Raw genomic sequence first — 13,955 nt, 5'->3', positions numbered from 1 at the left:
CTATCCAAACGCCAAAGTGGAATATAAGCACGTACATGCAAGATTATTTTAAGTTATTTTAAAAGGAAAACCATTAAGATTAGAACAAGAACATATTGAGGCTTACTTAATAAACATAGAAGTATTATTTAGTTTTGACTAAATGACATTTGCATTACACAAGTAATCATGGATAATGACAATCTTTATCTTGTTCACATTTTAAAATTAAATGGGTAATATTCTCTCTTACAATCCAGATGAACAAACAGGTCCGGAAGTGGGTTGGTATTGGAGTGGGTCTGCTGCCAAAGTCTATAACTCACGCAATGGTTATTTGTGGTTGTGTAAGCAACTGTTTGGTTGGGAGGAGCGGGAGAATTGGCTTTGGCTTTGGCGTCAGCTTGTTCCGGAAAAGCATAAGTTTTTGGCTTGGTTGTGTCTTAAGGAGGCTCTTCCTACTGCAAGTTTTCGCTTTAGAAGAGGGATGTCGTCATCGGATAGGTGTCCAAGATGTCTTTCTAGCCAGGAATCAGTTTTACATTGTATTCGGGATTGTCCAAAAGCTCAGCTTGTCTGGCATAGGTTGGATATTTCTTGTCATCCTTTGGATTTGAAGAACTGGTTCTTGTATCATAGCAGAGAGCATCCGTTCAAGTTCTTTTCGGGACTTTGGTGGATATGGCGAACAAGGAATAATGACATATTTAATCTCCATGAAACTTGGCCTCCGGAAAAAGTGATTTGTCTGGCATTAACTTCAGAAAAGGAGTTTAGGAATATTTTTGAATTACAACGTATGTCCCTTCCCTCTACTCTAAATGATTTTTGGAATCCCCCATCTATTGGTACTTTTAAGATTAATTGTGATGCTAGTTATTTTGGTTCGGGTGATAGTGTTGGTTTTGTTTGTGTTATTAGAGATTGTAATGGGAGTTGGCAAATGGGGTGTTTGGGAATGATTGAGAGTAATAGTATTCTTCAAGGAGAATTGTTTGCTATTTGGAGAGGATATCTCTTAGCTTGGGATGTGGGTCAATGAGATGTTATTTGTGAGACGGATTGTGTGGAAGCATTTAATCTTGTTACTCAAGATGATTTTGGGTTTATTGATCCATTGGTGCTCAAAATAACAGATATCATGCATTGGAATTGGCGTGTTGACTTTCGTTTGATTATGAGAGATGCAAACACGGTGGCAGATACTATGGCAATGATGACGATGAAGTTACAACTTTCGCATGTGGAGCTTCTTTCACTTTGGGAAGAGTTTAAGAGTAGTCTTAAACGAGACTGCCCCTCTATTTATGCAGTTCCTTGTTTTGTTTATTTTGTTTTTCTTTGTTTAATTTATTTTAGTCACAAAAAAAAAATTAAATAAATAAAAGAAAGAAAACTTTTTTTTCGGAGGTTCAAAATATTATGCACATACTTAAAGATTTTAACATAGACAAAAAGGATTTCAGAAGAGAGAATCGACAAAAACATTGTAAGAAGAACAATTAAATCAATATCTAAAACTAAAGTAGTGATTTTAATCTTCATTAACTTCATATTGTAAATTCAGTGTACACACTCACCTCAACTACACCACAATGATCAATGCTATTAATACCAACAACATTTTCTTTTATACAAAAAAGCTCACACATCAATTCACATCTCACATTTGATATATGTATGTGTATATAATATATATATCTCACAATGAAATCATCTTCCTGTGAATATGAGTGTGTTCTCCAGCCATACCTACTTCTCCATGGTCATGATGATGAAAAAAGAGCGTCAAGATGCCAACTAAGCACAACACTGAACCGACGAGAAGTTTGTCATAGCGCTCGACCCAGTGAAACTTCAGCTGACTAGCCCCATAGAATGACAACGCTACTAGCGATGTCATCACAGATATTGTGCTGTAACATGCACCATGTCTCAAGCTTAGTGATGGTAACAAGTTTCCAAACTACTAAATCTTTACATAGTTGTTGGCATCTAAACAAGACTATACATAAAGAAGCAGGCTAGAAACTAAAAAAATTCAGGGCTTCAAAGAATATACATCTTCAGTACGCAATAACATGCAAAGCTCCAAATGCAAAACAATAATTAGGATTCTTAAATTCAAGGGAAAATCATATTTGACTTTCCTTGAGGTTTGGTGTATACTTTACAAAATACAAGGGTAGCGGGTTTATTAAAAATACAGACGAGTCAGGTTGAATTTCAACAAATTTTAAAGGAGTGTAATTTTCCCTAAATTTCATTATTCTTTCAAACAACTCAAAAACCCCGAGCCTCCCTAAACAAATGTAGACGGTTTGAAGGGAAAAGTATAAATGGAACGGGTTGACTTTAATGCTTAAGTCAATGTGAGGCAGATGACCAACATCAGAATTTCTAACCATGAATCCATGATAACCAGCGACACAGTTTCACAGTAAACATGTGACTTTATACACTTGCAGGAAAAGCCAACAGCAATGCAGACAGAGAAAAGCAGAGTAGCACATTTGAAAGAAGAAGCACAGAAAAAATTTGCGTTGCAATTGACTGATACCTGAATAGCAGCACTATGATGGCAAGTATCATCATGGAAGACGAGTTTCCAACGGCAAGAAATACCGGAAGCGTCGTAGCACAAGGAGACAATGCAGGAACAAGGATAAGTCCTGCTACGGCCATTTTCTCCATGGGTTGGTTGTGTGAATGACTATGGCCACCCTTTCCACTTAAAAACAAAATAACATAACCACCACCAAGAACTACAAGTAGCATTGATGCAAGCTTATGCACTGTTTCTTCACCAGCAATGGTGTTTGCCATCGTGATTGCTGTTATGCCAAGCAGTGAAGTGGATATTACATGCAAAATTGCTCCAAGCGCAGCTGCATGAAGAAAATGGATTAAGTACAAAATGTAATGCCAAGAATGATGCAGATAATGATGCCATAATAAAACTCGATAAATTATCTTCTGATGATATCGTATCAACAAACACAACAAACAAGTAAAAAAAAAAAAAATACACCAATCAAACACGATATCACCCCATGTTATTGCTAATTTGATTAGTGGAGGGAAAAAAGTTACATATATAACAATGTTATCATCCATCAACAAAAGCTTCAGTGTACTCTCACATGTTGGACCATTCTCCTTAACCATCTTTGCAAAGCTGAGATTTCAAACTTAAGATTTTAGCATGCAAGGTTGCGCATCAATTAGTTTTGTAGAATACAGTTCATAGAATTGCATACATACACCAAAAAAAGTGCATACTATTTGATTTTATTAGTCCGCGACTGAGAACCCTTTCCTATGAAAAACTATAGATCGAAGATAATTTTGACACGCCAAGCACCAAATCAATTATTAAGCTAAGAGCTAGACTAAGATCCAATAGATTATTATGATGGGAGATTAATGACTACCAACAAGGTGCAACGATTCATGACACACTCCACAGGCAAACTTTTCTCTTTTCCCTCTTTCTGGGGCATAATTCTAACTCAAATCCTTACACAATCATATCATTGAATACAAAAAACAACAGAAAGAAAGAAAGAAAACATTGAGTAGCAGATGGGGAAGTTATGAGTATAAGCATTCAGCTAGCAGCACTTAAAGCATTGCAAATTGGGAACCAAAATTTAAAAAAAAAAAGGTATATGAAATGTTGAGAACTCATAATCCCATTTTTCGTATTTCAATAATCTATTATACAGAAACCCAATCATGAATATCACAGAGAAATTTTCTCATTCTTGATACCTCAATCATTTATAGCATCCACATCAACAGATCAATGCTTCATAAAACTAGAACAAAGCTACGAAATCCATAATCCCTAAACCCTAAAATTGTAACATGACCTACGCTCTAAGCACCACAAAACTAATTAAAACCTAGAAAATCCAAAATATTAATAACAACAATAACAAAGACAAGTAAACAACACAATAATAACTTCTTCAACCTCACAATGGCAGCATCTGATGCAACCTCATTCACACAAAGTTCAAATGCAAGTAACTAAATAGCTACCAGAAACGGATCTTTCTCTCATTGGATACAACAGAAAGGTGAAACTAAATTTCATTTCCGAAAACACGGATCTAAGTAAGAAAGAATCAAATCGAAGAAAAAAAAAAGGAGGAACTCACTAACTAGGAGAGTTCGAGAGAGATTCCATTTCTGAACACGACCAACAATGGAGAATGGAAGCCAGTGAGTTGGAATGAACGAATGCAGAATCGAAACCGTTGCTATTCCCCCAATCGTGGATAGATCTTCGGCGCTGAAAGCATCCATTGCCAAAGCAGCTAAAAAAATATGCAAAAAGATAAAAAAATTAAAAAGGTGAGATTATGGTTAGATTAGATCTGTGAGTGGAAACCCTGCAAATGGAGAATCGAATTAGAAGATTGAAAAGGGAAATTGAATTGCCATAGTTTTGGAGAAAATAGAGTAAGCGGTAACAGCAGTTGCAGAGGGAAAAAAAATATTGGCAAAAATGGAAAAAAAGCAAATAAATAAATATTATTATTTTCTTAAAAAAAACGTTGTAGATTCATTAAATGTAAGTTTAATTACTATGATTATAAGTCACCAAAAAAAAAAATTACTATGATTATAATTTTATCAAAATTGTAAGAGTAATTACTAAAATCAGTCCTAAATATTTTAGAATTGGACATTTTAGTCTTTTAAAAAAATTAATACACAGATTAATCTTTAAATTTTTACTCCAACAGATAAATTAGTCCCAGTTCATTTTTTGGCAGAATAATTACCCAGCCCCAAAGATTTTAAAAACAGAAATTTTACTCCAAAAAAAACTAATGTACAAATCAATCTCCAACGTTTCTTTCTGTTAGATATAATAGTCTTTCGTCCAAAAATAAAATAAAATAAAATTATTATTATTATTATTAATTGCACGATAATATTGTATTATATTTTTTGTATTTTTGGACAAAAATAATAATAAATTTATTCATTAAATTTATATATATATATATATATATATATATATCACTCAATAATAATAATAATAATAATAATAATAATAATAATAATAATAATAATAATAATAAATTATTAGAAATTATTTTACAAGAAATTCAAAGTTAAAATTATTTAATATTTTTGAATTTAATATAATCAAAATATGTCCTATGTAAAAAATATATATGTTTGTATTAAAAAATATATATTAAAAAAATATTTTAATTTAGATTTATATTAAATATATATTTTTTAATACAAACATATTTTTTAAAATAAGACATTTTTTGATTATATTAAATACAAAAATATTAAATAATTTTAATTTTAAATTTTTTGTAAAATAATCTCTAATAATTTTATTTATTTATTTATTTATTTATTTATTTATTTATTATTATTATTATTATTATTATTATTATTATATATATAATGAATAAATTTATCATTATTTTTATCTAAAAAGAACAAAAAATTATGGTACAATATTATTATGTAATAATAATAATAACAATAACAATAACAATAATAATAATAATAATAAATAATATATTGTACCACATCTTTTAATTATATTAAATATAAAAATATCAAACGGTTTTAATTTTGAATTTCTTATAAAATTATCTCTAATAATTTTATTATTATTATTATTATTATTATTATTGGGTGAATATATATATATATATATATATATATATATATATATAAAAGGATCTAATGAATAAATTTATCATTATTTTTGTCCAAAAATGCAAAAAAATATAGTACATTATTATTATACAATTAATAATAATAATAATAATAATATTTTTATTTTATTTTATTTTTAGACGGAGGACTGTTACGTCTAATAGAGAGAAACGTTAGGGATTGATTTGTACATTAATTTTTCTTGGGGACTAAAATGTCCATTTTTAAAATTTTTGGGGACTGATCTGAGTAATTACTTTCCGAAAAATAAACTAGGAACTGATTTGTCTGCCGGAGTAAAAGCTTGGAGATTTATCTGTGTATTAATTTTTTTGAGACAAAAATATCCGATTTTAAAATCTTTGGGAACTGATTTGAGTAATTACTCAAATTGTAATTAAGTCTTTATATTTTTTTTAATTGAGTCTCTGTATTATTTTTAATTTTGTAATCAAATTAATATTAATGTAAAAAAATTAGAATTAATATAATTTTTTTATAAATTAAAAATATATACAATTAAAAAATTAACTATATTTTTGACCAAAAATTTTTAAATAAAAATTTTATTAATTTTATATTTTTATATAAAAAGAACCTCATTACAAAATTAAAAATACTACAAAAATCGAATTAAAAAATATATATATAAGAACTTAATTAAAATTTTAATAAAATTATAGAGACTAATAGAATAACTAAATCTTAAATATACTATAAAATTTTGTTTAAGTAGTTTTTTTTATGAAAAAAGCTTCGCACCCAAATAAAATACTTAACCAAATACAATCAAATTGTTATCAAGAGTTTTAAATTCACGCACGTCTCTTTTTCACCCATATTGCTGCTACATCTTCTTCTTCTTTTTTATTATGATCACCGTTACCATTACCATTACTACCACCACCACATCCTCCTCCTCCTCCTCTTTCTCTTCCTCTTTCCTTTTTCTCCTTCTTCTCCTTCTTCTTCATCATCATTGTCGTCTTCTTCTCTTCCTTTTTTTTCATCTTTTCTCTTTTATTATTGTCGTCGTCACCACCACCACACCACTACCTCCGTCTCATCATCCTCGTTTTTTTCTCATTTGAATTTTGTTGATCTCCTCCTTCTACTACATCATCATTATTATCTTCATCGTTTTCTTCTTATATGTATAATAGTTCAGATTCAAAATGTATCAAAATTTCTTAATGATGACGACACACAATCAAACTCAATTCAAAGCAAGTTCAAACTAAAAGTGCACCTTATTTAAATTCAAAATGTACCAAAATTACTGACGATACACGATAAGACGAATAAACTTGTTTCAAAACAAGCAAATAAGGAAGAGGAAGAAATTTTGATAACTCAAAACTCATCCTCCTTCTTCTTTTTCATTATCATTATCATCGTCTTTTTCTTTTCTTATTCATTTTTTTCTTCTTCTTCTTCTTCTTATTCATCGTATCATCTTTTACTTTCTCATGATTCTTCTTATTGTACTCTTTTAATAAGAATAAAAATAAGAAAAAATCAAATAAAGAAAAAGAAGAAACACATAATACTACAAAATTACTAGAAAAATGAGGAATCTACATTCATTCGATTAAATAAGATTGCAATACATTACAAACATGTTCATTCAAACTTAATATGAACCAAAAAAATAAGAACAACAAAAAAAAATAAGAAAAAAATGTAACATTAATGCAGATATTTTTGTGCTTTTTTAACAAAATTTATATGTAAAAATTAAGAAATTTAGATGTACAGTTAAGAAATTTTCTTCTTCCTTTTCATCTTATGATGAAGTTGTTGGGCCAACCGTGGAGAGCTCTTGACCACCGTGGAGAATTCAGGGAGGAATTAAGTGAGAGAACATAAGATGAGAAGACACCACATCCAACTCAAAATCTTAAGGTGTCAAGTTAATGGGTATCTCATCTTATAAACTCCTCGCTCTTCTTTGCTTTCTTTGATGTGGGACTAACTTCAACACTTCTCACACTTGCAACACTAACAGCGGCTTCTTCTTCTTCATTTTCTTCTTATTTCATTTTCTCATAATTTTTTTTGTTTCACTCTTTTAAAAGGAATAAAACTAAAAAAAAAAAGAGAAGATAAATCAATCCTATAAAATTACTAGAAAGAAAATGATGAAAAGAAAAAAAATACAGCAATAACAACAACAATAAAAGAATAACGATGAGAAAAAATACCAAAAAAAAAGAAGAAACAAAAAACAAGAGAAATAATTCGAAAAAGAAAAAAAATTTGTTAATTAATGGCTGAAAGTTAAAACATATACTCATACTCTGACTAATAAAATTGACTTTTATTGAACTTAAACTAACTTAATTATTAAAAAGATTTAAACGTATTAAAAACTCTTTTTTTTTTTTAATTAACATTTCAAGTTTAAATATGAGAATTTTTTTGGCAATACTATCTGATCTCTAACTTTTTATGAAACTTCAGCTTAATAAATTACTAATTTTGATTAATTGAGTTTTTAATACTATAGAATATAATGTCGTTGATTTAATTTTGACATATTAATTTAGTAAAAAAGTTTTACACGTACTTATAAAATAATATAATATAATATAATATAATATAAATTATTCAGATACTTCTTTATTTTATAAACGCCATTTAAACAAAAGAAATCTATAAGTATATTTCATAATCATGCAAAAGGATATTTTTTTTCTAAAAAAATTTATTCAAATTTCTTAATATTCTCAGGCATGGAAAATTTATTATTTTATTATTTGGTTAGACATAATACTATTTATAACGTTATATATAATATAATTTTAGAGTAACGGAATTCTATAAGTATAATTAGTATTCCCTTTTCTTATTTACATAAAATGTGTAACAATATAAAATGTTGTTCGTTCGTCGGTTTTCGAACGGGTCGGGAGAGCAGAAGATGCAGAGGTGGATAGGTGAGGGCGTCTTAGTCCTAATCGCACTGATTGTGGGTCTGCCGAGCTAACGAGCACTTGGGGTTGATTTTGGGCCGGGCCGTAACAGTGCCCCCACGCGCCAATGGTAGTCGTGAGAGCTACCAATGGCGTGTCGTCTTACATCTCGTCTGGTCGGCCGCTCGTGGCAAGGATGTGCCCCCAACGCGCGTCTCTTGGTTGTTCAAACAACCGTTTCTTCGCTTCGTTTCCTGTGCCGAGCATTGAATGCTCATAATGGGGTAAAAACCCCGTTTGAAAAGACCATTTTGCCCCCAGGCGTTTCGCGCTCTGGAGGCAGTTTTTAAACGAGTGGTTTTGATATTTCTGCACTTTATGCACTTTTTTCGCATTCCCCATTCTCCCTTCTTCCTCCTTACTACAAGGCTTTGCTGTGGTGCCTCCGTTCATGTTTCTTGCATTTTCCCAGATTCAACTTCATCTTCCTTTCATCAATTCAGATAACTTTTGAATCATCCCCTTTTTATGCATTATTTCTGTCTGCTTGTTGTTTGGTTCTTTGAAGTTATCGTGTAGCCTCTTAGTCGCGAGTAGACGTGTTAGGGGGAAAAGTACCATTCCAGGGTAGGTTTTTTCTCGCTCTTTTAGCCATTTTAGTCCTGTTTGGCCTTAGTCGGGAAGTCGTGAGGGTGGTGTGTGTTCGGCTTGAGCAACCGATCTCTTAGACTAACTGGATGGTACCCCCATGTAGGTATGGCTCGCACGGTCTCCCGGGCATCGTTAACCCCGCGGCGTACGACCAATATGCTTGGGTCGTCTCTGATATAAGGGATTCACCCAACCAGATGGGCGAAGAGGAGCTCCCGAGTTCCGACAAGCCGGGTATTTGTCGGCGAGACTGACGAGGAGGCCAACTACGACGTCTTCGTCCCGGCTCCTCACGAGCGTTTGTACGAAATCAACTTCCAACCCCGCCAGGTTGCCGACTGGATCTGGTTCTATAAAGCCATGTTCACTCAGGTCGGGGTCCGCATTCTTTCTCAGCCTTTCAAATGGCGCTCTAAACCGAATTTCCGTGTCACCGTCGCAGTTGCATCCGAACAGTTGGGCTTCGATCGCTGTTTCGAGACAGATGGGCGAAGAGGAGCTCACCGAGTTCCGACAAGCCGGGTATTTGTGCGGCGAGACTGACGAGGAGGCCAACTACGACGTCTTCGTCCCGGCTCCTCACGAGCGTTTGTACGAAATCAACTTCCAACCCCGCCAGGTTGCCGACTGGATCTGGTTCTATAAAGCCATGTTCACTCAGGTCGGGGTCCGCATTCCTTTCTCAGCCTTTCAAATGGCGCTCTTAAACCGAATTTCCGTGTCACCGTCGCAGTTGCATCCGAACAGTTGGGCTTCGATCCGCTGTTTCGAGATGGTCTGTGAATATCTCGAACTGCCGGTGTCCGTGGATGTCTTCCTCTTCTTCTTTAACCTCACAAATCCTTCCAAGGAGGGAAAACATAGAAAAGGATTCATGTCCTTCCGTGCTGCCCAGGGTCGGAAGATTTTTGGTTTGTTTGAAGATTCCTACCATGGGTTTAAAGACAAGTATTTTAAGGTCCGCACTGCCAAAGGTCGTCACCCCTTTTGGTTGTCGTTGGAGGGGGTACGGCTTATCCCGACTTATTGGAGTTTCGGGGCAGGGTCCAATAGTTTTATTAAGGTAGTTTATAAAAACATGTCGGCAGTAGATCAGCAGATTGCCGAGGTGCTAAACGCAGTTTTTGGGAAGAACCCGGTAAATCCCCATCTCCTCATGGGTGACAGGGAGTCCGGCCGTAATTATATTTGTGAGATGCTTTTCACTTTTCCCTTTATCTTTTTCTCTTTTGTTGGTATTACGTGACGATTAAACGACCTCCTTTGTTTTCCTGCAGTGGATATGTCTGCGTCGGTGACTGGTCTTCCCGACCTGTTTCAGACTTTCCTTGGCGGCGGTGATGATGAAGAGGATAATGACCAAACTGCTGAGACGTCCGCAGCTCCTCCAGAGGACAAAGCTTCTTCAGGGCAGGAGGCCGTTGTTGGGGGGACCGGGACCTCGGCTCAAGCCGCCCAGGTCGGGGCCGGGAAAACGGTTCATGACTCTCCCCCTCGCGAAGTGGTAGGCCAAGGGGGTTCGACGTCTGCCCCTGACGATGACGTGGAGGTGGTCGTTCCCACCCCTAAAAGGAAGAGGACGGCGTCTTCTAGTCCCGAGGGGGTCCTCACCGTCATGGAGAGGAATTTTGATGCAAGTAACTTTATAGATACCCAACTGATCCCTGGCACCGAGGACTACTTCCACGAGTCTTCCCTTGCCGGTCAAGCGAGGTGGATGTACTGAACACTTCTGCGGGGTGCCGTGATAGCCCGGAAGGCTGAGTTTGAGCTGTCCGGGATGGAGTCCCTCCGCAGGAGGTTGGAGGCTAGTGGGAAGGCCAATAATGAATTAAAAAGTGAAGTGGAAACTCTCCGGGAGCAGCTGACTCAATCTTCGGAAAAGCTGGATGCCGCCGAAAAGAAAGCCACCACCGCTGAGCAGAAAGCTACCTCCACCGAACAAAAGTTAACAGCTGCCGAGAAGAAACAGAAAGAGTCGGACGCGACGATTGAACGTCTGGTCGAGCGTGAGATGGCTCTGGAGAAACAGGTCGGCGAGGCGCAGAGGCGTACGGCCGAAGTCGAGAAGGAGAAGCAGGCCGTGGAGGCCGAACTGGCAACGTGGAAGGCCAAGTATAAAGACGTCGTCAAACAGGGTAAAGGCGCGATTTTGGGCACCGAGGAGGCCCTGAAGGCTCAAATTAAAATTGTTTTTAGCCGTCCTTGGCGTTTTAAGATTATTGGCAGTTGTAAATGACTCTTTGCCGTTTTGCTTTTGGCTTGTGATACAATGACTCTTTTTCTTTCGCTTGCTCGTGTTGTCGCGATGACGTTTTTCTTTCTTGTCCGATTGTGTTATCGTTTTTAGTAACGTTTTTGGTTTATAGTGTTTATATCGGCGGCCCGTGGGCTCTCGTGTAGTTGCTCGTTACAACGGTAGTTGATGACCTCCCAGGGTGATCAGTCCCGAGATGGGTGTCGTTGCTAGTCACGGCAAGATGATTTATCTGAAAAACGGAGGTAAAATAGAATGGAGAATTTGCACGTGTATTTTATTCGGTATCCACATAAAAGACTTGAAAGTTACTATGAAGTTCAAATGGCAAATTAACTACTTAGCTAGATTAGCCGGCAGGTCGCTGCGTCCTCTAGGAGTAGAATCTTCTAAGGTTGTCCGCGTTCCATGTTTCGGGACCTCCTTGCCATCGAGCCTTTCTAACTTAAAGACCCTTTTCCCATCACTTCTTGACTCTATATGGGCCTCCCAGTTGGCCGCTAGCTTGCCTTCTCCTGGGGTCGGCAGGCCGATATCATTTCGCCTCAGGACGAGGTCGTTTGGCCGAATTCCCTCTTGAGCACTTGGTTGTAGCGGAGCGCCACTCTTTGTTTTAGCCGTTTCTGTCAAGTGGGCCATTTCTCGGGCTTCCTCTATCAGGTCCTTTTCTACAGTTTCCTCTACTCCTTCAAAAGCAATCGCGGCTTGGTTCACCGATCTCCACGGGTATTACTGCATCCACCCCGTACGTTAGTCGGAAAGGGGTTTCCTTGGTGGAGGATTGCTCGGTTGTTCGGTAAGACCAGAGGACCGATGCCAGCTCGCGGCCCAAGCACCCTTTTTGTTGTCCAACCTCTTCTTTAGCCCTGAAAGGATAACCTTGTTGGCGGACTCCACTTGTCCGTTCGTCCGAGGGTGTTCTATCGAAGAGAACCTTGCCTTATACCTAGGCCGTTGAGAAATTCTGTGAACTTTTTGTCAGCAAATTGTGTGCCGTTGTCCGAGATGACGACTTCTGGTATCCCGAACCGTGTTATCACCTGCCTCACATGAATTTTCTGCAATTGGCTGAGGATATGCTAGCCAATGGTTCGGCTTCTATCCATTTGGTGTAGTAATCAATTGCCACTATGAGATATTTGACCTGCCCAGGGCCGACAGGGAAGGGCCCTAAGAGGTCGATTCCACTGAGCGAATGGCCGGGAGGTCGTCAGCAAGCTCAACTCGTTTGCCGGTGCCTTGGCAAAGTTGGCGTTCTGTTGGCACTTTATGCACTTTTTGACAAACTCTTTGGAATCTGCCATCATCGACGGCCAGTAGTACCCAGCTCGGATCAACTTCCTCGCTAGGGCTTTTCCTCCGATGTGGTGCCCACAGCAGCCCTCGTGGACTTCCCTGAGGACATAGTCCGTTTGGTCGGGGTGTAGGCACTTCAGTAGGGGTGGCTGAGCCCTTTTGAACAGCTGTCCTTGGATGACGGCGTATTTGGCCGCTTCTCTCCTTAATTTCACCGCATCCTTTTCGTCACCAGGGACTTGGCCGTGTTCTAGGTAGTTGGTGATGGGGTCTAGCCATGAAGGACTTAGGGTTGTTATGTGTAGTGCAATTGCAGGTTCCCTTGTCATGCCTTGGATGAGAGACCGTTTCCCTCCCCTGGCTTCGTGCTGGCTAATTTTGATAGGAGGTCTGCTCGTGTGTTCCTTTCTGGGTACATGTTGGACCGTGACCTCGTCGAACTTTTGGTCAAGCTTTTGACCTTTTCCAAGTACTTCTGTAACAAGGGGTCCTTGGCTTGATAGCTGCCGTTTACTTGGGAAGTGACGACTTGGGAATCGCTGCATACTTCCAGCCTTTTTGCGCCGACCTCTGTTGCTAGGGTCAAGCCTCCTATGAGGGCTTCGTACTCTGCTTGGTTGTTCGAGATGGGGAACTCGAATCTGACCGATTGTTCGTATACGACCCCGTTTGGACTTTCTAGGATGATCCCGGCTCCTCCGAAGGTCTGGTTGGAGGCTCCGTCCACATGGAGCTTCCACCGTGTACCCATGTCTTCCACCGTCTCGAGGTCTCCTCTTATGGTCCCTATGGATCCATCATCGGTGACAAACTTCATAACCAGCAGCTTGGTATTGATTATAGCTTCAAAATCATTGATTGTTTTTCTTCCCAAGATGATGTTGTAGGCTGTGGAGTCTCGGAGGATTACGAACTCGGCCATCGCCGATCTTCGGCCTTGCACCTGTCCAACCAAGATTGGTAGGGAAATGACTCCGTCTGGTTTGATGAAGTGGTCGCCTAACCCGATAACCCCGTGCTGGTGAGTCGTTAGGTCGGCATCTTTCAGCCCCAGTGCATCGAACACATTGCGGAACATGATGTTTGAATCGGCTCCTGTGTCGACAAGGATCCGTTTGACGAGGCCGGTCCCACTCTGGCCGTTATGACCACGG

The 13,955-nt window shown here is 37.4% G+C and overlaps 3 protein-coding genes across 3 annotated transcripts; 1 reads left to right on the top strand and 2 right to left on the bottom strand.

Moving 5' to 3' along the window:
• Window positions 1-1,494: 1,494 nt before the first annotated feature.
• Window positions 1,495-4,496, bottom strand: LOC130940631 (uncharacterized). Its single transcript, XM_057868836.1, has 3 exons — window positions 4,146-4,496; window positions 2,540-2,867; window positions 1,495-1,895 (listed from the first exon to the last, which is right to left on the bottom strand). Exons 1-3 carry the CDS (start codon window positions 4,291-4,293, stop codon window positions 1,682-1,684), a joined length of 690 nt encoding a protein of 229 aa, XP_057724819.1. The 5' UTR covers window positions 4,294-4,496; the 3' UTR covers window positions 1,495-1,681.
• A 6,532-nt stretch (window positions 4,497-11,028) lies between these two features.
• Window positions 11,029-11,487, top strand: LOC130939304 (stress response protein NST1-like). Its single transcript, XM_057867417.1, has one exon. The coding sequence runs from the start codon at window positions 11,029-11,031 to the stop codon at window positions 11,485-11,487; it is 459 nt and encodes a 152-aa protein (XP_057723400.1).
• Window positions 11,488-12,623: 1,136 nt separating this feature from the next.
• Window positions 12,624-13,130, bottom strand: LOC130939303 (uncharacterized). The gene has a single exon (XM_057867416.1). It carries the CDS (start codon window positions 13,128-13,130, stop codon window positions 12,624-12,626), a length of 507 nt encoding a protein of 168 aa, XP_057723399.1.
• Window positions 13,131-13,955: the final 825 nt, after the last annotated feature.

This window comes from Arachis stenosperma, chromosome 7 (assembly GCF_014773155.1).
Source record: "Arachis stenosperma cultivar V10309 chromosome 7, arast.V10309.gnm1.PFL2, whole genome shotgun sequence".
In the NCBI taxonomy this organism is placed as follows: domain Eukaryota; kingdom Viridiplantae; phylum Streptophyta; class Magnoliopsida; order Fabales; family Fabaceae; genus Arachis; species Arachis stenosperma.
The sequence above is the reverse complement of the archived record's forward strand: the minus strand, read 5'-3'. Positions and strand labels throughout refer to the sequence as shown.